The following is a 27,642-nucleotide window of genomic DNA, read 5'->3' as shown; positions in this document are numbered from 1 at the left end:
TCTGTTCCACTCGGCAGCGCCGCGGCAAACACGGCTGCAGCTCGCTTCCGCCCCTGCCCAGCCCCCTCCCCAAGCTCCCCACCCCGGGAACGGGGAGGGAGGAGACACCCCTCCCCCAGGAGGCCGAGATCTCTGCCTGCATCTCCCACCCGGTCCCACGCCCCAGCTGGGCAGGGGCAGAGTCGAGACCCCCTCCTTCAGCCTCGAGGGTGAGTGGGGCAGGGGATAACGCTTGAAAGGATGTTCGGCGAAGGAGGGCAGAGCAAGCCAGGGTAGGGGTCTGGAGATCGAGACCCAGGAAAGGGCAGACTAGTGGGTAAGGGGTGTATGTGGAGGGGTGTCGAGGTTCCCTTCCTGGCTCGCCGCCGGCTCCCACCCTCCCACCCCGTCCCAGCCGCAGCCACGCAGCGCCGCCTGCTGGGCACACCGAGCACCCGGCGCACACGCCTTGCTTCCTCCGCCCGCCCCACTTCTGTTCATCGCTTCTGATCAACTTCCAACAGACTGTAGGGAAACTCAAGGTCTGGGACAGAGAGTGTAGTGAGACCAGGGTAAGGCCTCTGGGAGCCCGTCCAACCCGTTGGTGGCTGCTGTCCAGTTCTGGTTTCTATTTTGCGAAAAGGGCACAGTGTTGCAAGCCAGGAGTCTGGGCTCAGAGCAGCCAGGTATCTGCTGTGCAACTTTTGTCAAGTGTCCAGACCCCTCTGGTCATCTATAAAATGGGTGGGTCAGTCTGTTTTATCAACTCCTAAAGACAGTTTAAGACAAAGGGAGGGCTTATTTGTAATACTGTCTTCCAGGGCTAAAATTTGGGGGTTCTCCAAGGGTTTTTTTGGTGTGTGTGTGGCGGGGGTGGGGGGAAGATAAGGCTTTTGTGGTTACTCTCAGCCCTGAGAGGGCAGCAGAAAGTTGAGCTCAGAATCTTGGGACCTCCTTTCTGCCGCTGATTGCCTTGGCAGACCTGTGGTTAGGACTCAGCGGTTAGAATGCCCAGGTTCCAAGCTCAGCTCCACCACCTACCTACCAGCTGTGTGCCCTTGGGTCTCGCGCCTTAATCTGTCTGAGCTTTCCTCAATCTATGAAACAACCCGAAGACACCGACTTCTACAGTTAGGATGAAATGAGATACCTGTGTAGCTAGGACAGGCAGATCCTCAACAAATCTTAGTGGTCCCTCCCTGCCCCATCCCTCCATTCTGTGACTTTAAGGTTTATGTCCCAGGACAGAAAGAGATGTAGGAGTGGGATAAATAAGGTACAGCTTCCTGGAAGGTCCCTTGTCCTCAAAGACAGTGTCTTCCCTTGACGCAGGTAATTTTAAAGCCTCATTTATTGCTAAAAGTAAATATGAAAATAGCATAAAATGAAGCTCAAAATTTGCATGAAGTTTTATGATAAAACACTATAAAGAATGTTACTTGTGACAGACCTCCCTCCAGGGATCCCTGGATAGGAAAGTTTGAGAGGCATTCCTTAGCATTCTCTCCAAAGCATCCTGCCCTTATCCCCTGTAAGGAGAAAGGCCAACCTCCCAGATGTACCCCAAACCCTGAGAAGTGGCGGGCAGGAGCAGAGGGCAGGATCTGGACTCCCTCCAGACACTAAGGGCAGGGTATGGTTGAGAACAGGGAGGTGAGCCAGACAGCCACAGGTGGACAGGCCGGCACTTCCGGTGTCCTACTTAACGCCCAGCTGAGCCTGGCTGAGGACGAGGGATGGGGTGTGGGAAGACACCCCCTTCCCCCAAGACACAGGCAGGTACACACCAGCCAGCCTCTCACTTCCCTTTTTATTTCCTCTAAGATCTGCAAGCAGCAGCAGCAGCAGGGAGGGAACCCACCCTCCAGCCTCGGGAAGGGGCTTACCGCCCACGCGGCAGCATTCAGGACACAGCCAGCACCTCAGGCCCCTCTCCTCTGAGGGGCAGGGATTTTCATAACCACGTGCACACACACATGCCTGGACACTGCACGGCTGAGATCGTAGGGGTCACCTGTGCACTGATCCCACAAGCCCCCAGGAGGCAGCAGCAGGCAGACCCCTAGGCCCAGAGAAAGGGCAGGGCTGCACCCTGGTCTCCTCCAATCCCAGGAGCAAGAAGGTCTGATCCTAGCACGGGGGACATCTTCAGTCAACGGAGCACTGCTCTGGGGATTTTTTTTTCCTTTTTATCAAGGCTCTACAAAAATAGAACTTCTCCTGGTATTTATAGGTCCCCGGCGCCTGGCTCTGTGCGGAGGTTACAAGTAGAAAAGCCACGAGGCATTCCCTTTGGCTGCTCAGGCCTTGACTGCCTGTCACCCAGGCCCCTCAGAGGCCTAGGCCGTCACCTCAGGGCTGCCAAGCACCTTCAGGGGGCCCTCCCAGTGGGTGACGTACTCCCGCTGGAGCCGGGTGCGATAGTAGAAGAGGTAGCAAGGTAGCAGGAATCCCAGCAGTGAGAACAGCAGGAGGCCCAGATTCACCTTTAGGGCAAAGAGAGAGAGAGAGAGAAAAGCGGGTCAAGTGGGTACCTGTTCACCCTCATGACCCTCAGGGATCCTCCTTAGCCTCCCACAGGGAGGAGAAGGCAGCCATTTTTAGTCCAGGTCCTGGGCCAGAATGACAGACAGAGCCAGTACTCGCTGTGTGCACTCACTCTCCACCAGCGTCTCACTGAATGTTCGGCGGCCTTATAAAGGGTCAGAGCCTGGTTTGAACCCCAGCTAATGCTGGTGCCCAAATGATCTGGTGCCGTCTGGGCAGCCTGGGCTGGGAACCTCGACCTTTGAGGGCGTTGGCAATGGGATCCCATTGGGAGTGGTGCTCCCAGGCGGTTAACAGCACTGGGGTGCATCCTGGGATAGAAGGCCTGGGTCCGAGCCCACCTCCTGTGGGCCCGGATGCAGCGCACATCCCACCCTGCATTACTCACGGTGTGGCAAGTCACCCTAATTCGATGCACCTCCTTCTCTGGGCCATTGTGGCAACGTGCAGTACAAAACACACGGTGCGCTTGGCACCAGGTGAGCCCTTGGGAGGTGGCAGCTGTCATTTCGTCATCATTGTGGCGGGATCATTGCGGGGAGTGGGTGGGCCCTCGAGGCAGATATCAGCTTTAGGGAGGTGAGGTCAGTTCGATGTAAGGAAAAGCCTTTCCAACCAGACCCACAGCTGCCTCCTTGTACAGGACCGGCACCCCATCGCCGCGGGCGTTTGACTAAGAGGGTCTGGAGGAACCCCTTTCTAGGGGCTCTGGAGAGAAGATCCCTGCATCGGGTGGAACTGGACTGGATCAGGACTGGGTCACTGTACAAATCACCTGGGAGCTGCCTGGGCCCAGGCCGAGAGATGCTGATTCAGTAGGCTGGGGAATCTGTGGGCAGGTGTGATGGACAGCCAGCTTGGGGGCCCCCTGATTAGAGACCTCCAAGGTGCCTCCTGGCTGAGATAAGAGCGAGGGATCCCATCACATACAAGAGCCCCCATCCTCAACTCCTTGGGTGTACCCAGGAAGGGGGATCCTGTTGCCCCCATGCCACCCCCCCACCCCGACTTCTCACCCAGAAGGGCTCTCCTTTCAAGGGTCCCACCATGGCCATGAAAAGCGGCTGCTGGAGCAGGGCAAACACAGCACTGATGAGGGACTGCAGGCCCGTCAGTGTCCCGAAGTGGTTGGACGGGTACCTGTCAATGAGAGGAGGGAGGGCGCATCGTGAGGGTCGTGGTCCTCTCCAGCCCCACCCTTTGTCCCGTCCCTCCCTAGATATCACTCTTTGTTAGCCAGGCAGGGCAGAGCTTAAGAGTTCAGGTTCTCTGCACGTGCCCTGGCCTCGAGGGTGTAGGCTGTGACTTCACGGCTACTGAGCTGGGTTCTGACACCTACTGTCTGTGTGATAACAGCAAGTTACTCAACCTCTCTGAGCCTTACTTTCTTCCCTAAAAACAGGGACAGCACTAACCTCACTGGGCTGTTTGTTTATTCTTTTAACACATATTTATTGAGCTCCTGTGACGCCAGGTACTGTTCTAGGTGGATGGAGATACGGCAATGAACCTAACAGATACGGAGGTGGCATTCTGGCGACGGGTGGGGGCTGGGGGGCGGCACGCAGGTGGTCGTCACACAGCAAGCAAGAGAAATGCACCGTTGGGACTTCCCTGGCGGGCCAGTGGTTAGGGCTCTGTGCTTCAACTGCAGGGGGCACGGGTTCGATCCCTGATCTGGGAACTAAGATCCCACATGCCGGGTGTGGCCAAAAAAACAAAACAAAACAAAAACGCACAGTGTGTTAGAAAGTGGTAAGTGCTATGGAGAGAAGCTCAGCAGAGAGAGGGGGGTGAGGGTATCTAGGGGGTTGCGACTGTAGACAGGATGGCCCGCAGAGGCCACTGAGACAAGGACAGCTGGAGAAAGGCCTGGAGAAGGTGAGACGGCTGGGAGCCTTGTGGATATCTGGAGGAAGCACGTGCCAGGAAGACGGGACAGCAAGTCCAAGGGCCCTGAGGAGGGAACACACATAGGGTTTCTGTGGCATGAGGCAGCCATGTGGGAAAAGCAGGTGAGCGAGGTGGGGAGGTGAAGGAAGAGGTCCCTGGCCGGGCGGTGGGGGGGGGGGACCCTGTAGGGCCTTTTAAGCCATAATGAAGCCTTTGGCTTCTTCTCTACGTGAGATAAGACGGGCAGTTGTGGAGTGACGTGAAGAGACTTATGTCCTAACAGGTGTCTCCAGCTCCTGTGTTAAAAATACGGAGGGAAAGCAAGGGCGGACGCAGGGACGGTCAGGAGGCAGCGGCAGCGGCAATAATCCCAGCCAGGGGGTGGCACCGCTGGAGATGCTCGGAAGGGCTGGGTTTGGAGGCTGTGGAATGCGGAGCGGGCAGGCTCGCTGGTGGACTGGATGTGGGCTGTGAGGAATGAGGGCGTGGAAGCAAGGACGACTCCAAGGTCCGGCTGGGGCTGCCCTCTGAGGTCTGAATGAGGGCGTGGGGTCAGCATGTCACGCCATGCCCACGATGGAGTCATAAGCGCTCCAGGACCGTTACAGTTTTGTCACCGCTCTTTTACTCCATCACACACTGGGGAGACCCTCAGCCGTGGAAACCAGGAGAAAAAGGGAACAGGGAACAGGGCCGGGGGGTGGGGCAGGGGAGGGGGTTGTTCGACATGAAGCAGGGAAGTCAGGAGGCAAGCGAGACTGCCCTCTGGAGGTTTCGACAGGGCTGGCACGGGGAGAGAGGCCACTCCAGGGGCCGCTCCCGAGAGCAGACACAGGACCCAAGTGTCATGCAGCCAAGGACCTCAGCTGCCCCTAAGGGAAGACGTTCTGACAGTGGGGTTATCCCACAGTGCGGCGGGCTGCCTTTGAGGAAGGGAGCTCCCTGCCACTAGGAAGCTGGGGCAAGGGCAGCGAGGCAGGCAGCCTCCAGAGCCTCACCAGCCCCGACACAGCAGCAGCCCGGGGAGGCTGCGGAAGGGCGCGCTCAGGGGAGCCCGGGAGCCCAGCTGACTCACACTGCCGCGTAGAGGCCTCCACAGGCCGAGTGGTAGAAGCCTCGGACCATGGTGTGCAGGACAAAGGTCAAAAACTGAAACCAAAAAGAGAGCGGGGAGAGCTGAGAGCTGCGTGGACACAGGAGGGAGGGCGGCCTGCACGCGCCTGCCCCCTCCCAACCCAACCTCCTACAAACACTGCCTGGACGGCCCAGAAAACAGACCCAGAGGACGGGAGCCCTGCTTCCTGGAAAGCACCTGCCAGGTGACGCATGCCCGGGGCGGCACTCTGCAGGGTGGGGAGAGTGGGGAGGGTGGAAGGGACGGGAGCCCTGCTTCCTGGAAAGCACCTGCCGGGTGAAGCATGCCTGGGGCGGCACTCTGCAGGCAGGGAGAGCGGGGAGGGTGGAAGTCGGTACCTGGAGGTGTAAGCTGTCGATGAGGCACGTGATGCCGAAACCCACGAGCAGAAGGTTGGTCAGAGTGAAGGCGTTGATGGCATTGGTGAGCTTTTGGATCTTGCGGTAGCGTGGTCTGACGGACTTGGTGGCCACGCCGTCCCTGAGGAGAACAGGCCGTCACGGGCCGCTGCCCCGACCTCCTTGGCAGCCCTCCCCACCCCCTGGGTTCTCAGCCTGGTCCCTCCCCTTTCAGAGTAGCAGAAAAGGGAGAGAGTCATTCCTCCAGCCCTGTGTTTCTCAAAGCATGGCTCCCCCAGCATCATCCGGAGGTTTTCTTTAAAATGCAGATTCCAGGGCCTTGCCCCAAACATCAGAATCTCGGGTGGTGGGCCCTGGAATCTGCATTTGGAAAACGATCTCCTATTTCATAAGCACATTGAAGTCTGAGAATCGAGGATGGGAAGGAAGGTGGAGAATGGGGAGCTCTCACACCATCTCTCATCAGAAGCCCCCCAACTAAAGTGTCCCTGCCCACCAGCCTAGACAAAAGTAGATGACACTCTAGGGACAGCCGCTTGGCCCCTGACTGCCCAGCAAGCCCCTCCCTGTAGCATAATCAAGGGCTCTGAGTCTGGCCCAAAGGAGAGGTCAGCAGGCTGAGACAGATGAAGACAGGCCGCCCCACTGGTCCGAGAGAAGGGCCCTGCTGATGGACCATGGCCGTCAGAACAGAGCGTAGAGGAGGAAGGCTGGGTACCAGGGCCAGGGTACCACTGGTGGGGAGGGAAGCCACATCCTTAGTGACTTCTCTCCTAGTCTCCCTCTCCCATCCTCTCAGGACAAACAGGACCGTTTGGATCAACACAAAAAGAACACAAGCAGTCAGAAGACCTTCGTGCGAGACCCAGTGGTGTGGGACTTCCCTGGTGGCGCAGTGGTTAAGAATCCGCCCGCCAATGCAGGGGACACGGGTTCGAGCCCTGGTCCGGGAGGATCCCACATGCTGTGGAGCATCTAAGCCCATGCGCCATAACTACTGAGCCTGCGCTCTAGAGCCCACGAGCCACAACTATTGAGCCCACATGCTGCAACTGCTGAAGCCCGCGCGCCTAGAGCCCGTGCTCCGCAACAAGAGAAGCCACCGCAATGAGAAGCCCGTGCACCAAGACGAAGAGTAGCCCCCGCTCTCCGCAACTAGAGAAAGCCCGCGCGCAGCAACGAAGACCCAATGCAGCCAAAAATAAATAAATAAATAAAATGTGGTGGGGAGAAAAAGACCCATTGGTGGTCTCCAGGCCACAGGACGGCCCCAATGACCCCCGCATCCTGCATTCACACCCTGGTACAGTCCCCTTCCACAAGGTTCCAGAGTTACTCTGTGTGCCTACAGAAGACAACCTCACTCATGTATGTCACTTCTGAGATGACGTCATGAAAGACCTTGTTGCTTCTGTCCTGGTGTCCCTCCCTCAGCTGTCTTGCTCTGGGGCCAGCCAGCTGCCGTGTCATGAGCAGACTATAGAGAGGCCCAGGTGGGGAGGAACCGAACCTCTCCAATGGGCGCACGAGTAAGCTTAGGAGTGACTGTCCAACCCGTCAGTACTTTAGATGACTGTGGCCCTGGCCAACAGCTTGACCACAACCGTATGAGAGACCCTGCTATGGTCTGAATGTTTGTGTCCTCCACAAATTGTTATGTTGAAATCCTAATGCCCATGTGATGGTATTAAGAGATAGGGCCAGGAATTCCCTGGCGGTCCAGTGGTTAAGACTCCAAGCTTCCATTGCAGGGGGCCCGGGTTCGATCCCTGGTCAGGGAACTAAGATCCCACAAGCCGCGCAGCAGGGCCAAAAGAAAACAACAACAAAAATAGAGGTAGAGGTAGGGCCTCCGGGATTTGACTTGCGCCCTTATAAAGAGGCCCCACAGAGCTCCCTAGGTCCTATGTGAAGACACAACGAGAAGGCTTACACCCAGAAGAGGACCCTCTCCTCACCATGCTGGCACCCCGATCTCAGACTTCCAGCCTCCAGAACTGTGAGAAATAAATTTCCATTGATTATAAGCTACCCTGTCTGTGTTATTTTGTTACACCAGTCTGAACAGACTCAGACAGACTCTGAGACAAAACCACGCAGCTAAGTCATCCCCAGAGTCCTGACTCTCAGAAACTATGAGATAATAAATGTTTGTTGTTTAAAGATGCCAAGTTTGGGGGTGATTTGTTATACAGCAATAGATGTCTAATACACCAACTCTATCTCTTTCTAACCGTAAGGCTTTAGAGCGTACCCTTTATAACAAAGGTTCTGGAACCTACTACTAAATGCTGTGTGATCTTGGGTAAGTTAGTCAACCTCTCTGTATCTCAGCTCCTCACCTGTGAAACGAGGATAATGATGTAGGTACCTACCTCCGGGAGCTGGTGCAGGACTCAATAGGACAATGCAAGTGCCTAGTGCACAGTCAGCATTTGACGTCAGCTCTACTTATTATCAAGCCAGCCAAGTCCCCTCTTAGTGTCAGTTTCCTCATCTGTAAAATGGGGATGTACCCCTTCTCTCCCAGGGCTCTTGGGAGAATGAAATAAGATGCTGGATGTGAAAGCACAAAGCTGTCACCACCCCTGGGCAGGTCACCTAGCAGTGGGCGTGTCCACGCAGTCCTTGATCCGCCAGTCCATGATGTAGCCAATGAGAGGGCAGGTGAGAAGGCACGACAGCTGCATGGCCCCAAAGACGGACGAGTAGAACTCAACTGGGCAGGGCAGGAAGAGAAGTGGGGTCAGGAGCTGACATGACAGATGCCAGCAGCCTAGTGGGCACTGTCACCCACGCCCAGCAGAGGAGAGAAAATGACAAAATCACCTTCTTTTCACCCCCACATTCTTAGATCCCCCAAACGTCCAGGGTGACAAGGGTGGGTCCAGGCTCCCCCGACAGCAGGCAGTGGCGGGGTGGGTGTGGGCAAGGACCCAAGCTTTTGTCCCCCTACCTGTCTCCGTCACCCTTTGTTTCAGGTCGTCCGTCTCTGTTGGGAGTGGAGGGGGAAAGCCAGGGTGAGAGGAGCTCAGCCAGGGTGACCCCCTGCCCTCCAGCCCCCGGGGGGCTCGGCTGCACCTCACCATGCTCCTGGCCGCCAGTCACGATGTACTCCAGCATCTTGTTCATCGCGGCCATGTAGAAAATGATCCGCAGCTGGGTCATGCCCATGGTGAGGAGGCTCCACAGGAAGATGGGGGAGCAGAGGCTCTTGCGCAAGGGCACAGACTCTGGGGAGACAGCAGGAGGCGCCCCTGAGCCCCAGACCTTCCACTTGCCTCTGCGTGTCCCAGCGGGTGCGGTTCTAGCAGAGGCTCTGACGCTATGACTTCGGCGAGGGATCAGTTTCTTCAAAAACGAGGGTTCAGCTTTACTGGCCTCCGAGTTCTTGCCCAGCTCTATCACTATCTCACTAGAGCATTTTCTTTTCTTTTTTGGCCACGCTGCATGGCTTGTGGGACCTTAGCTCCCCAGCCAGGAATCGAACCCAGGCCCTCAGCAGTGAAAGTGTGGAGTCCTAACCATGGGACCACCAGGGAATTCCCTCACTAGAACATTTTCAGGGGACCTCCAGGTGTGCACCGTAGGCTCGGCGTGGTAATAATAACTCGACCTACTACTTATTAAGCACTTGCTGTGTGTTGCACACTTGACAGGTATTATCCCATGTAATCAAATTGTACAACAACCCTATCTGCAGCACATTCTAAGGACGGGGAGACTGCAGCTCAGAACGCGCAATGACTTGCCCGAGCTCATGGGGCTGGAAGGTGGGATGCAGGTGGGATGGACTCAGCTCACGCCTGTTAACAACTCTGCCATGGGAGGATCGGCAGTGGGGATCAGACTCATAACTTCACAGCATTTTCAGTTTGCAAAGAGCTTCCACGTCCCTGTCTTCATTCAATCCTCACAACTAACTTCCCTGTGAGGTGGGTGTTCTTACTGCTAGTTTAAGAGACAGGGAAGGGCTTCCCTGGTGGCGCAGTGGTGGAGAGTCTGCCTGCCGATGCAGGGGACACGGGTTCGTGCCCCGTTCCGGGGGGAATCCCACGTGCCGCGGAGTGGCTGGGCCCGTGAGCCATGGCCGCTGAGCCTGCGCGTCCGGAGCCTGTGCTCCGCAACGGGAGAGGCCAGAACAGTGAGAGGCCCGCGTACCGCAAAAAAAAAAAAGAGACAGGGAAAGTGAGAGCAGGGTTAAGTGATCTACCCAAGCCACATGGCCTGCAATTGGGAAGCAGGACTCAAACCCCCATCTCCTGACGCCCAGGCCCATCGTCCTTCCACTAGTCACAGAGCTGTCACCTTGCAAAGTGGCCCAGGCTGAAGGCAGGTGCAGCTCCTCCTGTAGCCAGCAGGAGGCGCCAAGCAACCAGGTGTCAGAGGACCCAGACTGGAGGCTGGCTCACCTGCAGTATCTGATGCAAGAGACTTGAAGGTTGCAGGGAGCCCTGAGGAAACCAGCCCTCCCACAGGCCTGGACACCCTGCCTCATTCTGGAAGCTGCCCCTCCCTCATCCCAGAAATCCCGCAGAGTACCCCTGAATCTGAGCTTCCCAGAGTTCCCTGGGACTTTGATTTGCCCCCATTCTAGAAACAGGGAGCAGGCCCACCTCTATGAGGGGGTGTGGTGAGAACTGAAGAGGAGAGGATGAGCACCTGGGCATGAGCTCGCTATGCACAAGGACCTACCCTCTCCATCCCCCACGGCCGGCACCTTGACCAGACACTCACTCTCAGCAGACGTTTCTGAGATGTCACGAACGTCCTGGGACGAGATGAAGATGTCTGCCCCCTCCTCCAGGCTGGGGGCCTTCTGGCTCAGCCGCTGGCCCACAGTGGTCACATAGGTGTAGAAGCGGTCACCTGTCACCTTGTGATCCAGGGCCAGCCCTCTGAGCTTGATCTTCTCCCTGCCAGTAGCCAGGCCACAGCACGTGGGAACCAGCCACACAGAGCCCCCCTTCAACAGCCTGCCTCTAGGGGGTGCCAAGCCCCCCTTTAACCAGCACTGACGGGCCCACTGACAAGCTCCCAAGGGCAGGGCTTGTGTCTGTGTCTCAGAGCCCGGCCCAGGGCCCAGCTCAGCACACGCTGAGTGAAGGATGGATGTGCCGTTTTCCACTCGGGCTGTAGCCACGGAGGCAGCATTGAGAACCCAAACTCCGGGGTGGGGAGGCAGAGGGAGGGATAAACTAGGAGGTCAGGATTAACATATACACACTACTATATACGAAATAGATAACCAACAAGGACCCACTGTGTAATACGGGGAGCTCTACTCAATATTTATAATAACCTATAAGGGAAAAGAATCTGAAAAAGTGTACCTATATATATATATATGAATCACTTTGCTGTACACCTGAAACTAACACAACATTATAAATCAACTATGCTTCAATAAATAAAAAAAAAGAACTCAGACTCTGGAGTTCTGATTCCAGCCTTAGATTCCCCCCTCCCCCCTTCAGTGGTACGACCTTAGGAAGGTCACTTTGTTCCCTGTGCCTTTGCTATGAATGGAGTTAATAACACAACCCACGTCACAGAGCTGACTGAGAATGAGCGCTGGGCACAGTGCCTGGCCCACAGGAGATGCTCCATCAGTATCAGCTATTTGACTGGCACCCTAGGTGCCTGGTTGTGGGGCATCACTCCAGCCCCCTGGGGAACTGACTGGGGGGGTAGGTAAAGTTGGCATTCAGGTTGCCCCACAAAGGGTGGGATTTCATTCCTCTGTTGCCCCCCTTTCTGGGTCCCCGTAGCACATGGCACTATTGCAACGGTCCCTCCTACTCTGATCCCATCCTCCAAACCTGGACAGAAGAAGACAGTCCCCACGTTTTGGCTGCCTGCTTTATGCCTGATCTACTCAGAACACCTGCAGGTGGGTGGGATCAGGCCCACGGTTCAGATGAGAAAGCGGAACTTGGAAAGCTCAGATGATAGGCAAATCTTGGTTGCTCTGAGTCCACAGCTGCTTCTGTCCATCACACCACCACACCCCAGCCTCCAGATCTGCAGCGGGAAGTCACCCTCCCACCCCACACACCCTGGTCACTCACTTGTAGTTGACTTCCTCCGGCGAGGGAAAGGCTTCACTCGGCCAGTTGAAGGCACAGTTCAGAAAGATGAGGCAGGCCAGGCTTGACCAGGTAAACATGATGGTCATGAAGGACACGCCGGCATCATAGATCAGCTGTCGGGGGAGGGGACAGGCCATGGAGGAGGCTGCCCAGCCCCAGGCCCGCGTCCTCCAGCTGGAGGTAGAACCCAGGCCCCAGAGACCTTAGAGAAGGTCTCTTCTACCCCATTCCTTGTACCCAATTTGCAGACAAAGAAACCAAGACCAGAAGTTAAGAGTTGGATCTAGAAGCCCCACCATCCTCTTCCTTTCTCACCCCAGCCCCCCTCAAGAGGTGTGAAATAGTTCGCACACGGTGCCGAAGGGGCCGGCCACAAGCTCAAAATGTCTTTGAAATCTCAATTATTATCTTAAAAAGACACATCAGTGTTGCCTTTGACTCCATACACGTTTGTTTTCACATGAAAGTCATTTCATTTTATGTACGAGAGAGGACGATGAAAGCGCCTAACCGTGTTTTTCCTGCCCCTTCTGGGCACCCTCCCTGGGGGAAAGACAAACCCAGTCTGAGAAGCCTTATCTCACCTTGCACAGGTGTGACAACTGAAAGGGGAGGGGCGTGTGCAAGCACTCTGCCCACAGCCTCCCAACCCCGGGACAAGCAGGTTCTCTGTCGATTGGGTTCTGTGCCAACGTTGCAACTGCTCTAGAGAGGAAGCCAGGTATGTAGAAATGTCCTGCCTGCCACCCTCTGCCTGGGATGGCTGCTGTCCCCCCTCCACGCAGGCTCCAAGCTCCAGTGCTGCCTGGGAAAACTGCTCCTCCTGGGCCGCAGGCTTTGGGGCTCTTTCTTCCCCGGGAGCAGGACAGAACTTCAAAGGGCCACACCCACCAAGATCTGGTTCCTCAAATCCCACTGCCTTAGTCAAGGGAACGGGGACCCCCAGCTCCAGGCCTGCTCCTACCTGAACAATTGTTGGTCACCCCCATCAGTGTGCTCTCCACCTCCTCTGGCGACGGATGCTGAGCGAGTGCCTTCTAAACCAATAAATTAACTGCCCAAGGCAGAATCTGAGGGGCATGGTGCGGCCCAGCTGGAAGGGTACTTTGATATCAGAGGGAGGAAAGAGGCCCCAAACTTGCCCAGAGCTAGAACTCAGGCCTTCCGGCTCTAGGTCCACCAGGCTGACCTGTCTAGGAGCTGGCCAGGCCTGAACTAGCTTGGTGACCTTGGACCCAAGTCATCCAGCTTCTTCAGGGCTGGGGAAGGAGATATGGCCTGAAAGGTGGGCTGAGGCCAAAGAGGCGAGGGCCTTGAAGTCATGTGAAGGGGTTGGACCTGATTCTGTAGGCGAAGCAGAGTGGGTGGATGAGCTAGTCCTCCAACTAAGGTCATTCTGGAAGTCACGTGAATGGCAGCTTAGAGAGGGAAAAGCTTGGAGGCAGGGAGATCAGCTGAGAAAGCACTGGCCCAGGAGCGAGGATGAAGGCCTGGACAGAGCAGCAGAGAAGTCAGACCCACTGGTCCACAGCAGCACCTGGGCTCTTCCCATGATGCTGCAGTGCTTTGCCCTGCTGTGGTGGGAACTGACCTCCGCCTGGCAGGAAGTAGGTCACCAGATATCCTACGCGCCCAGCCCCACCCAGGTCTTGCGTCAAGGCAGAAGGAAGGCCAAGCGACCTCACTGCCCACCAGCTGCCCACTCCCCAGGCAGCTCCGTACCTTGATTCCCGGGTACGTGATGGCAGAAGAGGCATAGGAGCCGATCATGAGGGCCATGAAAGTGGAGCGCAGGTTCCCAAACATGTTGGGCAGCTGAGAGAGGAGAGCAGTGTCAGTGAGCAGGGAGACCCTGACACCTGCCCAGGGCTCCCCTTTCTCCGCCCGAGCAAGCTTGGAAGCTTCTAGCCCAGTAGTCCTCAACGTGAGCTCCAGGAACACCAGCCCCAGAGTCGCAACAGAAAAGTTCTAAGGCAAAATCAGGGTCGGAAACTGGGCTGTGCTCCCCTCCCACACAAAGAAGTGCTCACAAAGAGAAGTTCTGTTTAACCCCATGGTTTCCCAAGTTACTTTTTTTTTTTTTTGCAGTATGTGGGCCTCTCACTGCTGCGGCCTCTCCCGTTGCGGAGCACAGGCTGCGGACGCGCAGGCCCAGCGGCCATGGCTCACGGGCCCAGCCACTCCGTGGCATGTGGGATCTTCCCGGACCGGGGCACGAACCCGTGTCCCCTGCATCGGCAGGCAGACTCTCAACCACTGCGCCACCAGGGAAGCCCCCAAGTTACTTATTTATGGAACCCCTTAATCATGACTCGCCTCTTAATAACCCATGGGTTAGGTGTTTAAGAAACACTAACCTACAGCAACTCCTTTGACAGATGAGAACACTGAGGCCTGGAGCGGGAAAGGAACGTACTCAAGCTCACAGAGCACGTTACTGACTTTCTCCCCTGTCCTGGCCATCTGAGTTCTATCCCAGAACCCAAGGCTGTGACCATGGCTGGCTCTGTAACAGGATGGTGCCCCTTAACCTTCTCGGTGGCCCCAGAGGCCCCCAGTCCATGGTTTCTACTGAGTCAGGACAAGTAACAGGATGACTAGGGAGGTGAGGGTGGGAGTAGGGGGGAAACAGGGCCAGGCCAGGTGTCCAGAAGAGGAGGCTCTGACCCACAGGGCAGACCCAGAATTCCTACCAGTAGAGAACTGACCGTGTGTTCTACTCACTGGCCTGAGCCCGGCCCTCAGGGGAGGGGAAAGCAAAGTCACCCAGTCCTTTGTGTGCTCCCACCTCTCCCTCCTCCCCCAAGTCCACAGATCCCACGGCTGGAAGCGTCTTAGATGCCATGCAAAGCTAAAACCCTCTCCACAGAGGGAAGAACGGGGCTCCAGAAGGGGATCTCAAATAGCTCTGGAGGGGAAGGCGAATAAACACAGAGGACTGACCCATCAACCTCGAAGCGGCTATGAAAAACAGCTGCGGCCGCCCTGACCCCCTGGCACCCTGTCTGTGCGAGGCGGGCTGCAAGGACGCCATGGAGAAGCGCTAGGGCCGGGGGAGCGGCGGGGGCCTTGGCGCCCCTCACTACCCCCCGCCAGGGTCCGAGAGCTCTGTCTCCGCCCAGCACGGCCCAGGCCGGACTGGCTGGACCGGCAGGGCGCTGGCCGTCCCGGCTCGGATCTGTCCTGGCCCTGGCCCGCGAGCACCTAGGCCCGGGGGCGGCACAGGAGCCGGGGGCGGGACCGGAGCCGGGTCCTGTCATTGGTTGGAGATTACGGTGGCGGAGCAGCGGGCGGGCTGCGGGCGGAGAGCCCCCTAGGCCCCAGGGCAGGGTTCAAGGTTAGGCCCCGGAGGGCAGGGGAGAGAAAGGCTTTAGGGCCTTGAGCCAGGGTGCGCAGCGTGGAGAAGGGGCTGCGGAGGGAGGCGGGGATGAAGCGATCCGCTTCCTTAGAAAGTTGTGAAATGTCCTGGGCTGGAATTAAAGGCAGTTGCTGGGCGAGGTGAAATTCAGCCAAAAAACACCCAGTTTGGCGGTCAGGCGGCCCTCCTCTGAGATAAACAGCCCGAGGCTGGCCGGCCAGGAACCCCTCCTCCCACCACACACGCTGAAGCCTTTAACCCTTCTGCACACTCACTCGCATATACACTTAGAGTAACACATGTAAGAGGTCAAGCCAAGTGAAAAAGCCCTTTTGTAGGTCAAGCACAGTCAAGTGTCGGCAGTATTATATGGTTCAACCTAACACACTCACAAATACAGCTCCCTACCCATGGACAGCACCACATATACACGTGGCAAACAAACACACGCCCACTGTCTCAAGCTGCCCACCGCCCTTACTTTCGCATTACCCAGTTTTAGTCTTTCCAGCACTTACGACTAGGGATATCATTTATTAGTTTATTTGTTTTTAGGGTTGTCTGTTCCCCCAATTCCTGAATATAAGTTCCAGAAAGGTGAAGAAGTCAGTTCTTTCTGTGCTGTGGCCCCAGGACAGAGTTCAACAGATGTATGGGCTTGGGACACACACACACACACACACACACACACACACACACACGTGCATTTGATCTGCGTCCACAGGCCCTTCTCCCACCCTCACTGTCACTCACTCCTGGGTGACCTGCTGCCGAGTTGGGACCTGTCATACTCACTGTGAGTGAAGAGAATGTTAGGCAGATGCCACCAAAACCATTCAGGGACAGGGCCAGGAATATCAACGGAGACAGAACTGGGAAGCGGAGAGGGATGAATGAGGCACCGGGGAGCTGTGGGAGGCTAAAGGCAGGAGCTGGGGTAACACCCACCTTCACCCCACCCATTCTTTTCCTGTGGGGACACGAGAGGCCAGACATCTCACCTTTGGTGTCCCAAGAGGCCAAGGCCATGAGGGTGCAGGATGCAGCGAAGCAGGCGCTGTGGAGATGCAGGGGAAGGGGGAGGGGCTGAACACTCTGTGCCTCCCCTCCCCCTGCCGCACCAGTCCTGCCCTGCAGCTCCCCAAAGCCCCTTCCAGTTCCCCACAGCCCAGCCACCTCACCTGCCAATCAGCCGCATGGGCCGGGGCCCGAAGCGGTCCATGAGGATCCCCAGCGGCAGGGTGGTGGCGCTGAGCACGAAGGAGCCGATGGTGAAGCCCAGGTTGAGCATCTCTTCCTGCTGGTTACAGCTCAGCCACTGGTGCTGCTCATCCTGGCTGGTGTTGGTGGTGTTCACAGCTGAGGAGGGGAAGGGAAAGGCAGCACGTGACCGCGGGAGCAGCTGGGCACAGGACAGAGGCCTGGGATCGGGGGTCCTGCACTCAAGTCGCATGCCTCTGCTTGGCTGCTAACTGGTGACTTTGGAATTATGCCTCCTCTGGTGGGGAAGGGGCTCCATAAGCGGCAGCAATCAGTGTCTGACCCAGGGGGTCATACACCCTGGGTTGGTCATACACCCAACCTGAGGCCTCAACTAGCTCACATGGAATCACGGACATCGAAGTATTTACCAAACTGAAATATTCACTCAGTGTCCAAGCTTAAGGGGTTGAGGATCTCCAATAGGATCCAATAGGAAGCACTCTCGAATCCAGGACAACATCAGTGGGTGATGCTCACATGATGTAACAAGAATTCCCTTAAAACTTAGAGGACGCTTCCCCATACATGACGTTCTGATAAAATAAGAGCTACTGTTTGTTGAGCATTTAACTGTGTTCTAGGCACGTTCTCAGCGGTCACTGTATTAACTCACGACAGCCCCAGGAGTCAGCTAATAAAGTGTCCCCACTCTCCAGGTAATGAAACTGAGGCGCAGAATTAGGACCACGGCACTGCCCTCCGGTGCTCCTCTGCAAGTCCCCCTCCGAGAAGACGCGTCCTCCAGGTGAAAGGCCAACTTGGAGTTGTGTCAAGTTAATGAAAAAGGCTGGCGGCGTGGGAAGGAGGCGGGTTTCATTTCACCCCATGCTCGGTGAGTCACGAGGTGGCGGCTCCCCTGCCTCCTACTTGTTCCTTAGGCATCACTGCCAAGGGCAAAGTCAGGGTGCACCTGGAAGGTGGACAGACCAGGGTCTGAATTCCCACCACCATCCCTACTAGCTGTGCAACCTTGGACAAGTAACTTCCTCTCTTTGAGGTTCAGGCCCCTTGCCTGTAAAAAGGAGCAGAGAATGCCTAACCCAGGCTCCTTAGGAGATTCAGTTGGAGAAGGGTCCTGGCCCAGAGAGGGTGTCCTGAAACAACTGATGAAGGGGTAGATGATGGCCCCCTGGGGGAGCCACGGTGTGGCGAGCCTCTTCTCTAGGTGCCGGGGAACTCACGGTGAGTAAGACAGGAAGCTCTCAGCTCTCCTGGGGCTTGTATTAGATAATAAACAAGGAAACAAATGGACACTGATATAAAGAGTCACAGGTGCTATGAAGAGAACAAAACAGGAAGATGTGATAGTGCTGAATGCTGGGAAGGGGAAGTATCTGCCCTCCGTGGTGACAGCGACCCCTGACTTCAGGTATCCAAAGGGCATGCAGACGGCAGAAAGCTGACATAAGGAAGAAGAGAATGAATTCTTTTCAAAGCATGAGTGCTGGCCAACCAGAGGAGAAAGCCCCTTGGGCAATGGGATGCTCAGGGGTTAGGGGTTTAAAGCACACAGTCTCTGGGGTTCAGGCTAGCCCCCCCCCCAATTTAGTGATCTTCATCGTCACTGTTCATTTCTCCACCAGGTTTGTCTGCACCTGTTCATTCAATCTACATATACTTAAGCGACATCTACTGTACGACAGGCACTGTGTCGGGACAGTGGGTAAAGCAGGAAGAAGCGCAATGCTAATTTAGACCGGAGGCTACAAACAGGTGACCAGCAATGAACCCCACCCATATTTTGCTTGGCTTGCAAATTTTAATTGGGTGCCAGTTTAAAATCAGGAGTTATCACCCAAAAATCCAGAAGTCTGGCTTCTCTTTAGTAAGTCAGAAGATCTGGCCATCGCTGGAGCCGAGGAGGGACCACTGCTTTCCACCAGGGCTTGCCCTCTCTAAGTCACCCACGTCCTCACCTCTTCATGAGCTCTCAGACATCTGCCATCTTCTATCTGCCCTGATTGGCCCTATTATTATTAGGTTTTCTATTGAAGTATATTTGACACGTAATATATTAGTTTCATGTGTACAACATAGTAATTTGATGTTTGTATACATTACAAAATGATCACGACAGTAAGTCTAGTTACCCACCAGATGTACTATTACTGACTGTATTCTCATATTGGACATTACCACCCAATTGTTATTAACTGTCCGGCCCCTGTTGGCATCTGAGTTTGCAGCCCCTGAATTAGACACGGTCCCTGCTCCTCAGTCTTTCACAATCAAATGACACTTTCCCTCACTAGCCCTCAACTAATTAATACCTACTTTGTGCCACGCTTTTCCATATAGTATATCATTTAATCTTCACAACCCTACGAAGTGAGTGTAATGATCCCCATTTTATAGACGATAAAGCCCCAAGAAGCAAGGTACGTCACAGTTACACAACTTCTTACAGGCAGGCCTAGATTCACACTCAAGACCCCCTCCAAAGCCAACACTTCCCCGTTCCCCCAATGGGCCCCTCTATCCTGAACAGGGCAGCTTAGTAAGTTTTCAAAGCCTGCGCTAGTGCTGGCGAGGAAATGTGTTCTTCTATTGGTGGAGAACTCCAGCCTGACCTTGGCGAATAACCCAAGGTCAATTAATGCATTCACTTCTCTGGTTTAAATTGATCAGCCTCTTGTGAGTTTGACTAATAAGAGCTAGTTCCTAAGGCCTGATGACTCTGAGTGGTTGGATAAAGCCAGACTTCTTTTTTTTTTGCAATGTACTTTTTTTTTGGGGGGGTATGCGGGCCTCTCACTGTTGTGGCCTCTCCCCTTGCGGAGCACAGGCTCCGGATGCGCAGGCTCAGCGGCCATGGCTCACGCGCCCAGCCGCTCCGCAGCATGTGGGATCTTCCCGGACCAGGGCACGAACCCGTGTCCCCTGCATCGGCAGGCGGACTCTCAACCACTGCGCCACCAGGGAAGCCCTGTACTTTTTATTTTTTATTAATTTTTATTGGAGTATAGTTGATTTACAATGTTGTGTTAGTTTTTGCTGTACAGCAAAGTGAATCAGTTATACATATACATATATCCACTGTTTTTTAGATTCTTTTCCCATATAGGTCATTACAGAGTATTGAGTAGAGTTCCCTGTGCTATACAGTAGGTCCTTATTAGTTACCTATTTTATTTTTTAATATTAATCATGTTTTTAATATTATGTTGAAATAATAATGTTTTGATATGTTGGATTAAATATGTTTTGAAAAATTATTACAACTGATTTTAATTACTTTTATTGTATTTACTTTTTCATATTTCTTCCCTTGTTTGTTTTTTTAGAGTCTATTTCCTTTTCTCCCCCTAAATTGAAAGAAACAGTTAATATCAATAGCTCTTGCTACTTCTGTTTTCTTTTGCATTTAAAAAAATTTTTTTATTGGAGTATAGTTGATTTACAATGTCACATTAGTCCTTATTAGTTAAACTATATTTTATATATAGTAGTGTGTGTATGTCGATCCAAATTTCCCGATTTATCCCTCCCCCTCCCTTTCCCCCTTGGTAACCATAAGTTTGTTTTCTTCATCTGTGACTCTATTTCTGTTTTGTAAATAAGTTCATTTGTACCTTTTTATAGATGAAGCCAGACTTCTGAACCAAGAGGGAAGCCAAGCCAGCATGCAAAGACCTCTGTCCATGTCCATTACAACAGGAGAGGTCTCTGACACTTAACCTCTCCCATTTTATAGACAGGTGAAGCATGGGGTGCAACAGGGAAAACATACGCAGTAAGTTAGTGATAGAGGTGGGCTTAGAAGCGGGAGAAAATAGCGTTTCTCAAAGTGTCGTACGCACAGCATGTGCGCACTCAAGATGGGTTTAGAGGTACAGATGACCCTTGAACCTCAGGGGGTTAGGGGCCTCAACCCTTCCCCCGTGCTTTGGAAAATCCGCCTGTAATTTAGTCAGCCCTCCCTTTGTGGGGTCCCTCCGTATCTGCGTTTCTGCAGCTGCAGATTCAACCAGCCACGGAGCGTGTAGTCTTGTACTATTTACTGTTGGAAAAAATCCTAAGCAGTTCAAACCCGTGTTCAAGGGTCAACTGTACAGGTAATGGTTTTTGATGTTTCATAGTTATTAGTTATTTGAATGTGTATCAGACACACATATACATATATGTATGTATTAGAAATATATACGTATGATGTATGTGCGTATGTGTGTCTGAGTAACATCAAACTCAAGGTTCCAAGAGTATTACACATTTTTTTTAAACAGGATCTTTAGTTTAATTTAATTTAATTAATTAGTTAATTATTTTTTGGCCACGCCGCACAGCTTTCAGGATCTTAGTTCCCCGACTAGGGAATGAACCCTCACCCCCTGCAGTGGAAGCGCAGAGTCCTAACCACTGGACCGCCAGGGAAGTCCCAAGAATATTACACTTTAAAATGAGGCTTTTTATTTTTTAAAAAGTGGATTGATTTAAAAGGAAGTATTAAGTAAATAATAGTACCTATGGCACACAGAAATGGTAAAATCATGAAGGTGAACTGCAAATGACTAGGTCTAGGAAACACGGGAGAGAGGATCATGGTTAAGCATTCTTCGTGTCCAAATTCTGGCTCCACTAGCTGTGCTGCTGAAACTCAGAGGCTCTGCTATCCCATCTGTGAAATGGGGATAGTGACTGCAGCCATGTAAAAGGTGGGCTCTCAGGACTGCTGCACACACACAGTACTCACAGAATGATCCCAGGTCTCTGAGCCCTTCCTCACCATCCCCCACCCTTGCCCCATCATTCATTCTCCTGCAGCTGACATAGCCACATTCACCACAACACCCGCAGAACTGGGCTCTGGCTACTTGTCTTCTCTGTGACGGGGCTCCCCCAGGGGAACTCTTAATCCTAAGGCCTCGGAGAAAGGTTCTGGGGCTGAATACTCACTCGGCTCCTTATTTATTAGCTGTGTGACCTTGGGGAAATTACTTAGCGTCTCTGAGCTTCAGCTTTCCCTTCTATAAAAAGAGTTGTTGTGAGGACTAAAGATCTAACTAGCAAATAGTCAATGCTTGATGAACTTTAGCTACTGTTTTATTATTTTGGCACTTATGCTGGATATGCAGTTGTGTGTGAGAAGCTGAATTGCCCCTGCCTACTTCTGAGAAACAGTCCTCTTTAGCTGTGATGCCCCAACAGGTGGGTCAACCATCTACCCCAGGGTGTACCTCAAAAGAGGGAGAGCAGAAACCTGAGAAGACAGAGGGTGTGGCCAGGGAACCCCAAAGGCAACACTAATGAGCACCTCAGTAATGAACTTGGGACTTCCCTGGTGGTCCAGCAGTTAAGATGCCACGCTTCCATTGTACGGGGCACAGGTTCAATCCCTGGTCATACAAAAATGAACTCCAAATGGATCAAAGGTTTAAATATAAGAGCTTAAACCTTAAAACTCTTAGAAGAAAACACAGGCGTAAATCTTTGTGACCTTAGATTAGGCAATGGTTTCTTAAACATGACACCAAAACACAAACGGCAAAAGAAAAGACAGCTTGGACTTCATCAATATTAAAAACTTTTATGCTCCAGACCTAGAAAACAAACTTACGGTTACCAAAGGGTAAAGGAGGGGAGGGATAAATTAGGAGTTTAAGATTAGCAGATACAAACTACTATAGATAAAACAGATAAACAACAGGGACCTACTGTATAGCACAGGGTACTATATTCAATATCCTGCAATGAACTATAATGGAAAAGAATATGAAAAAGAATATGTACATATATGTGTGTGTACATATATATACATATATATATATGAATCACTTTTCTGCACACCAGAAACTAACACACTGTAAATCAACTATACTTCAATATTTAAAAAATAATCCAAAAAAAGAAAGAAACTTTTGTGCTCCAAAGGACACCATGAAGAATATGAAAAGAAACCCACGGTGGGAGAAAAATGTTGCAAAAACTATATCTGATAAGGGACTCGTATCTACAATACAAAGAACTCTTACAACTCAATAATAAAAATAACCCAATTTAAAAATGGGCAAAGGGGGCTTCCCTGGTGGCGCAGTGGTTGAGAGTCTGCCTGCTGATGCAGGGGACACGGGTTCGTGCCCCGGTCTGGGAAGATCCCACATGCCGCGGAGCGGCTGGGCCCTTGAGCCATGGCCGCTGAGCCTGCGCGTCCGGAGCCTGTGCTCCGCAACGGGAGAGGCCCCAACAGTGAGAGGCCCGCGTACCGCAAAAAAAAAAAAAAAAAAAAAAATGGGCAAAGGATCTGAATAGATATTTCTCCAAGGAAGAAATACCAATGGCCAATAAATACATGAAAAAGCTGCTCACCATCATTAGCCACTAGGGAAATGCAAATCAAAGCCACAAAAATATAACACTTTATGTCCACGAGAAGGGCCGTAATAAAAAAGATAAACAATAACAAGTGTTGTCTAGACTGTGGAGAAACTGGAACCCTCCTACACTGCTGGTGGGAATGTAAAATGGCCCAGCCACTTTGGAAAACAGTCTAGCAGTTCCTCAAAATGTTAAACATAGACTTACCCTCTGGCCCAGCAATTCCATATGGAAGGAAAGCATATGTCCACACAGAACTTGAACATGAGTGTTCACAGGAGCATTACTCATAATAGCCAAAAAGTGGAAACAACCCACATGTCTATCAACTGTTGAGTGGATAAATAAAATGTGGTAGCAAAGGACTTGGAAAGGAACCAAGGCTTGATACGTTTGCCAACATGAATGAACCTTTAAAACATCATGCTAAGTGACAAAAAGCCAGTTATAAAAGATCACCTATTATAAGATGCCATTTATATGAAATGTTCAGAATAGGCAAATCTATTTTTGTCATGGGCAAACCTGTAACAGAAAGTAGAGGATTGGTTGCTAGTGCTTGAGGGTAAAAGAACAGGTTGGGGGAGAGGTACTGCTAGTGCGTCCAGGGTGACTTTTTGGGGTAGAGAAAATGTCCTAAAATTGGTTGTGGTGATGGTGGTACAACTCTGAATAAACTAAAAACCATTAACTTGTATACTTTAAATGGGTGAATTGTAACATATGTGACTTGTATCTTAATCTAGCTCTTATCCATATTTTTAAAAAGGTGGAAGGGTGGGCAGCAAAAGGGAAGGAGCTTTGGGGATGATGGAAATATTCTAAATATTGACTGTGGTGACGGTTCCTGAGGTGTGTAAATTTGTCAAACCTCCTCAAAATGTGTGATGTAAATTAATCTTCAATAAAGTTGATTAAAAAAACAGGTGGGGCTGCCCTGGTGGCGCAGTGGTTGAGAGTCCGCCTGCCGATGCAGGGGACACGGGTTCGTGCCCTGGTCTGGGGAGGATCCCACATGCCGCGGAGCGGCTGGGCCCGTGAGCCGTGGCCGCTGAGCCTGAGCGTCCGGAGCCTGTGCTCCGCAACGGGAGAGGCCACAACAGTGAGAAGCCCGCGTACCGCAAAAAAAACAACAGGTGGAGAAGGCAGGAAGAAGCCACCGGATGGGCAGCAGCAAGCAGCACAGGGCAGGTCTCTCCAGCCTCCAGGGTAAACAACGCAGAGGGGACCTGGACTCCTGGCCTCTGTTGGCAAAGGGATCCCACACCCCTCTGTTTGGTTCTCTCAGCCACCCTGGGGCACCCAGCATTTCGCCCCAAGCCAGCTCCTCCTGACCCAACCTGCCTCCCTGGCCAGCTGCCAACTCTAATCTCCACCTCCTCAGGCTCCGCAGCGCCCTGTCACTGGGGCCAGGAGATGCACGTGCATCCTTGCACCCTTGGGGCCACCTGCTGCTTCCTTACAGATAAGGTTGGCGGGGGGCTGGAGCAGAGTGGGTGCTGCCCAGATATCAAGAGCACCCCAGCTCCACCCCCCAAGGCAACGGTTTTCTCCCACAGCCAAGGCAGACGCCTGCAGGGAGTGGAGTTGAGGAGTTGGGAGAAGCTCGGAGAAGCCAGCAGAAGCCAGGAATGACCCCTAACATGGATCAAGCGCTGTTGACACTCAGCACAGATAACTTACTCTTCTTCCCATTTTGCAGGCCGGGCGACTGAAGCTCAATGTTTTAGGGAACTCGCCAATGTCACCCAGCTGCTAAAAGTGGTGGAAGCTGGGATTCTAACCCAAGCTGGCCTCCTTCCAAAGCCTGTTCCACAGCAAGGAGGTTGGAGGAAGAGGATGGGGGGTGGGGAGGGCCAAACTCCACATCCCTCGAGCTCCTTAGGCTGAGCTTGTCCACACAGCTCTCTCCTTCCCAGAAAAGAAAGATACCTATCAGATCACGAGAGCCTCAAGTCCCAGACACTAGGAAGGGCGACTCCTTGCCTCCAGGCACCTGAAGACAGCAGGGATGTGGTTACTGCTCCCAAGGATTGTTAGAATTCTCACTCCTGCATCCACAGCCCCTGATTCAAAGCCAAGGTGACCAAAGTGGAAAACAGGGACCGTCCACAAGTGGGGGCCTGGAGGAAATGAGGCCATTAACTTTGTACAAATGGTTCCTTGAAGACCTGCGGGCTCAAGTGGCCTGGAAAAGGAGAAGCACACTGCCTCCCCCTCCCTTTACAATCAAATCCAGCTTGCAGGCTCTCCTTTGCCTCACTCAGCCTTACAATAGAAAGAAATCCCTCACCCAGCTAGTAGCTGCTGCACTTCTGGGAGTCGCCACCTTGCTCGAGACCTGAGGCTGCAAAGGGATCAGTCCCAGGATCTGGACGCCCGCAGGACACCTGGCGTTCAGTGAAAACTGGATTCGAAGAATGAGGTAGAGTGGGTCATTCTCTAGAGGAAGTTTGAAGAGGTCAAGAAGTGGGGCCGCCCAGTCCCCTGCGGAGCGCTCGGTCTTGAGCAGCCCGGCTTTCTGTCTCCTTTGCCGGCGACCACCTTCCCCCTCTGCTGCCCCTCCCGAGCCCCACCGGCCCCTTCTCGGGCATACCTGAACACATGCTGGAATAGAAGCCCTCGTTCTTGAGCATGATCAGCAGGGAGCTCCAGCCCAGGAGCACCGCGGAAAAGAAGAGGTTCTCCAGCACGGCCGTGCACGCCATCCACCAGCGCCTCCGGTACGCCTCCTCCAGCGTGGGGGCCATACTGGTCGCGAGCCTGCCCAGGAGCAGAGCACTGAGCGAAGGGCCCAGAGGACCGAGAGAAGCATCCTGTATCATGATGGCTCCCGAGACCCCTCGAGCCAGCCCCCAAGGGGGCCTTCACGGAGGCCCCATAGAGCCCTGGGCTTCCCAGCGGGTGCCGCCGAGCTGGCTCTGGGCGCACTGGCAGCGCCAGGGGCGCACGAGGCGCTGGGCTCCCGCCGTGTCGCTATCAGAGACAAGGAAGGTCCTGTCTGTGCGCAACAGCTTCTTGGCGCGCTGCCGGGCTCTTCCACCCTGGCCAAGGCACGCAGAGCCCGGCTCCCGGGGACCAATCCCGCACTTCCCCAAGTCCCCAAAGGTCAGCAAGGGTCAGGGCGCGCTCTGAAGCAACCGCTGGCCAGTATCCGGCCTCCCGCTCCAGGAAGGACCCCCAGAAGCAAGCAGGGGGAGGAAGGGGAAGTCTGATGTTAGCTCAAGGACACCCTCCCCTCTTCCTGTTGCCCCTATAAGACCACTCCTCTTCTCTGGGGCCGGGCTTCAGCAAGCCCTCCCCCTTTCCGCACTAGGCGACCCAAGTCCCTACAGTCTCTCGGTCTAAGCCGACAGCTGCCACGTGGAAGGAGACCCAGGCAGGCCCTCCAGCGCCGCCGGCGCCACCCACTCACACGGGCACCCAGCTGCGAGCCGGGGAACATGCCCGCCCTCTCTCGCCCGGGGAGGGGGCTCGGGCACCCGCAGGAAGTCCGACGGCCGCTGACTTTATAAGAGCAGTGGCGGCGGAGGGGCTGGCGGGAGGGTGGGTTTACCGGAGAGAGAAGGAGCCCGAGCACCCACCCCCACCCCTTCCGCCTAGGCCACGGCCGCCGCCGCGGGAGGCGACGGGGCGCGGGCGGCGCGGGGGCGTAGAGCGGCCGGTGAGACCGAGAAAAGCAGGGAGGAGAGGGACAGGAAAGGCAAGAGAGAAAGGGCGCGAGGGAGCGGAGCAAAGCACGAATGCCTTCGCCGGAGGGCCTCAGTACTCTCATCTGTGAAATGGGGCTTTGCATTTAGGAGTTGCCGCAGGTCCGTTCGAACTCCGACAAGAGTGTTTCTCTAAACGGAGGCAGTGCGGCAAGAGAGGGCGCCGAGGGGCCAGACCAAAGGGGAAGGAGGGACGCGCTTGGAGAGGCGGGACCCACGGGCTCAGGTAACGGGTCTTTCTTGGGGAGCCTGGAAGTGTAGGTGGGAGCCAGCCGGGTGACTCTCAGAGAACGTTCAGCCCGGGACCCGGACCCCAGCCGCACCCGCTGCTCACCTCTGATCCGGGGCAAACGCGCCTCCTGTAGCCGCCGACCGGTCGGGGAGCGGCGCGTGCACAATTTCGGCGTCCGGCGTCCGGCGGGCCCAGCTCGGAACCGCAGCGGCGCTCGGGGCTTCTCTGCGCGCCGGGTCTGGGCGGCCTCGGAGATTCTGCCGGACCGCCTGGTATTCTCACCGCCTCGGTCCCATCGGAAGAAGTCGGGGAACGGGAACCCGGCGGGCGCCACCAATCCGCGAAATGAGGCTAGGACGAAGTGGATCGACGGAGTGAACAGTTGTAGTTACAACCGGCCGGGGCTGCACCCCGAGGTAGGGGCGGGGGCTCCCTTCCCTAACCCTCCCCCTAGGTCGAGTTTCACGGGCACGTGACTCGTCCTCTGGTCCCCAGATACTCTCCCCGGCACACGCCCCTGCACCTAAAATGTCCACCCTTACTCCCTCCCCCTCCCCTCCCCCTCGGCCCCCCAGACAGAATCGGGGCAGCGCCCTCTGTATCCTTGGTCAAAACAAAGAACAACTCGGCTGGAGCCGACTGACCGCGATGCAGGGCAGCCTTGGGTGGGGTTTTGAACTGTGCACTTGGGAGTAGAGTTTTCCGAGAGGCAGAATGACCCGGGTTTCTTTGTGGAATTAGATCGAGGTCTGAGAGTGGACT

The 27,642-nt window shown here is 54.3% G+C and overlaps 1 protein-coding gene across 5 annotated transcripts; it reads right to left on the bottom strand.

Moving 5' to 3' along the window:
• Positions 1-1,770: 1,770 nt before the first annotated feature.
• SLC43A1 (solute carrier family 43 member 1) lies at positions 1,771-27,414 on the bottom strand. Of its 5 annotated transcripts, none has more exons than XM_067748976.1 (15): positions 26,983-27,393; positions 25,535-25,701; positions 16,545-16,722; positions 16,365-16,420; positions 16,159-16,235; positions 13,728-13,820; positions 11,985-12,118; positions 10,651-10,829; positions 9,000-9,146; positions 8,870-8,905; positions 8,515-8,632; positions 5,893-6,034; positions 5,495-5,568; positions 3,543-3,666; positions 1,771-2,465 (listed from the first exon to the last, which is right to left on the bottom strand). In XM_067748976.1, exons 2-15 carry the CDS (start codon positions 25,686-25,688, stop codon positions 2,319-2,321), a joined length of 1,659 nt encoding a protein of 552 aa, XP_067605077.1. In that variant the 5' UTR covers positions 25,689-25,701; positions 26,983-27,393; the 3' UTR covers positions 1,771-2,318. The 5 variants fall into 5 exon arrangements, with proteins under 5 accessions (XP_067605077.1, XP_067605081.1, XP_067605079.1 ...); XM_067748980.1 differs by lacking the exon at positions 26,983-27,393 and adding an exon at positions 25,232-25,345 and having other exon boundaries at positions 25,535-25,638; XM_067748977.1 differs by lacking the exon at positions 1,771-2,465 and adding an exon at positions 4,266-4,482 and having other exon boundaries at positions 3,549-3,666; positions 26,983-27,414.
• Positions 27,415-27,642: the final 228 nt, after the last annotated feature.

This window comes from Pseudorca crassidens, chromosome 9 (genome assembly GCF_039906515.1).
Source record: "Pseudorca crassidens isolate mPseCra1 chromosome 9, mPseCra1.hap1, whole genome shotgun sequence".
NCBI lineage: Eukaryota > Metazoa > Chordata > Mammalia > Artiodactyla > Delphinidae > Pseudorca > Pseudorca crassidens.
This window is presented reverse-complemented; position numbering and strand designations above follow the sequence as displayed.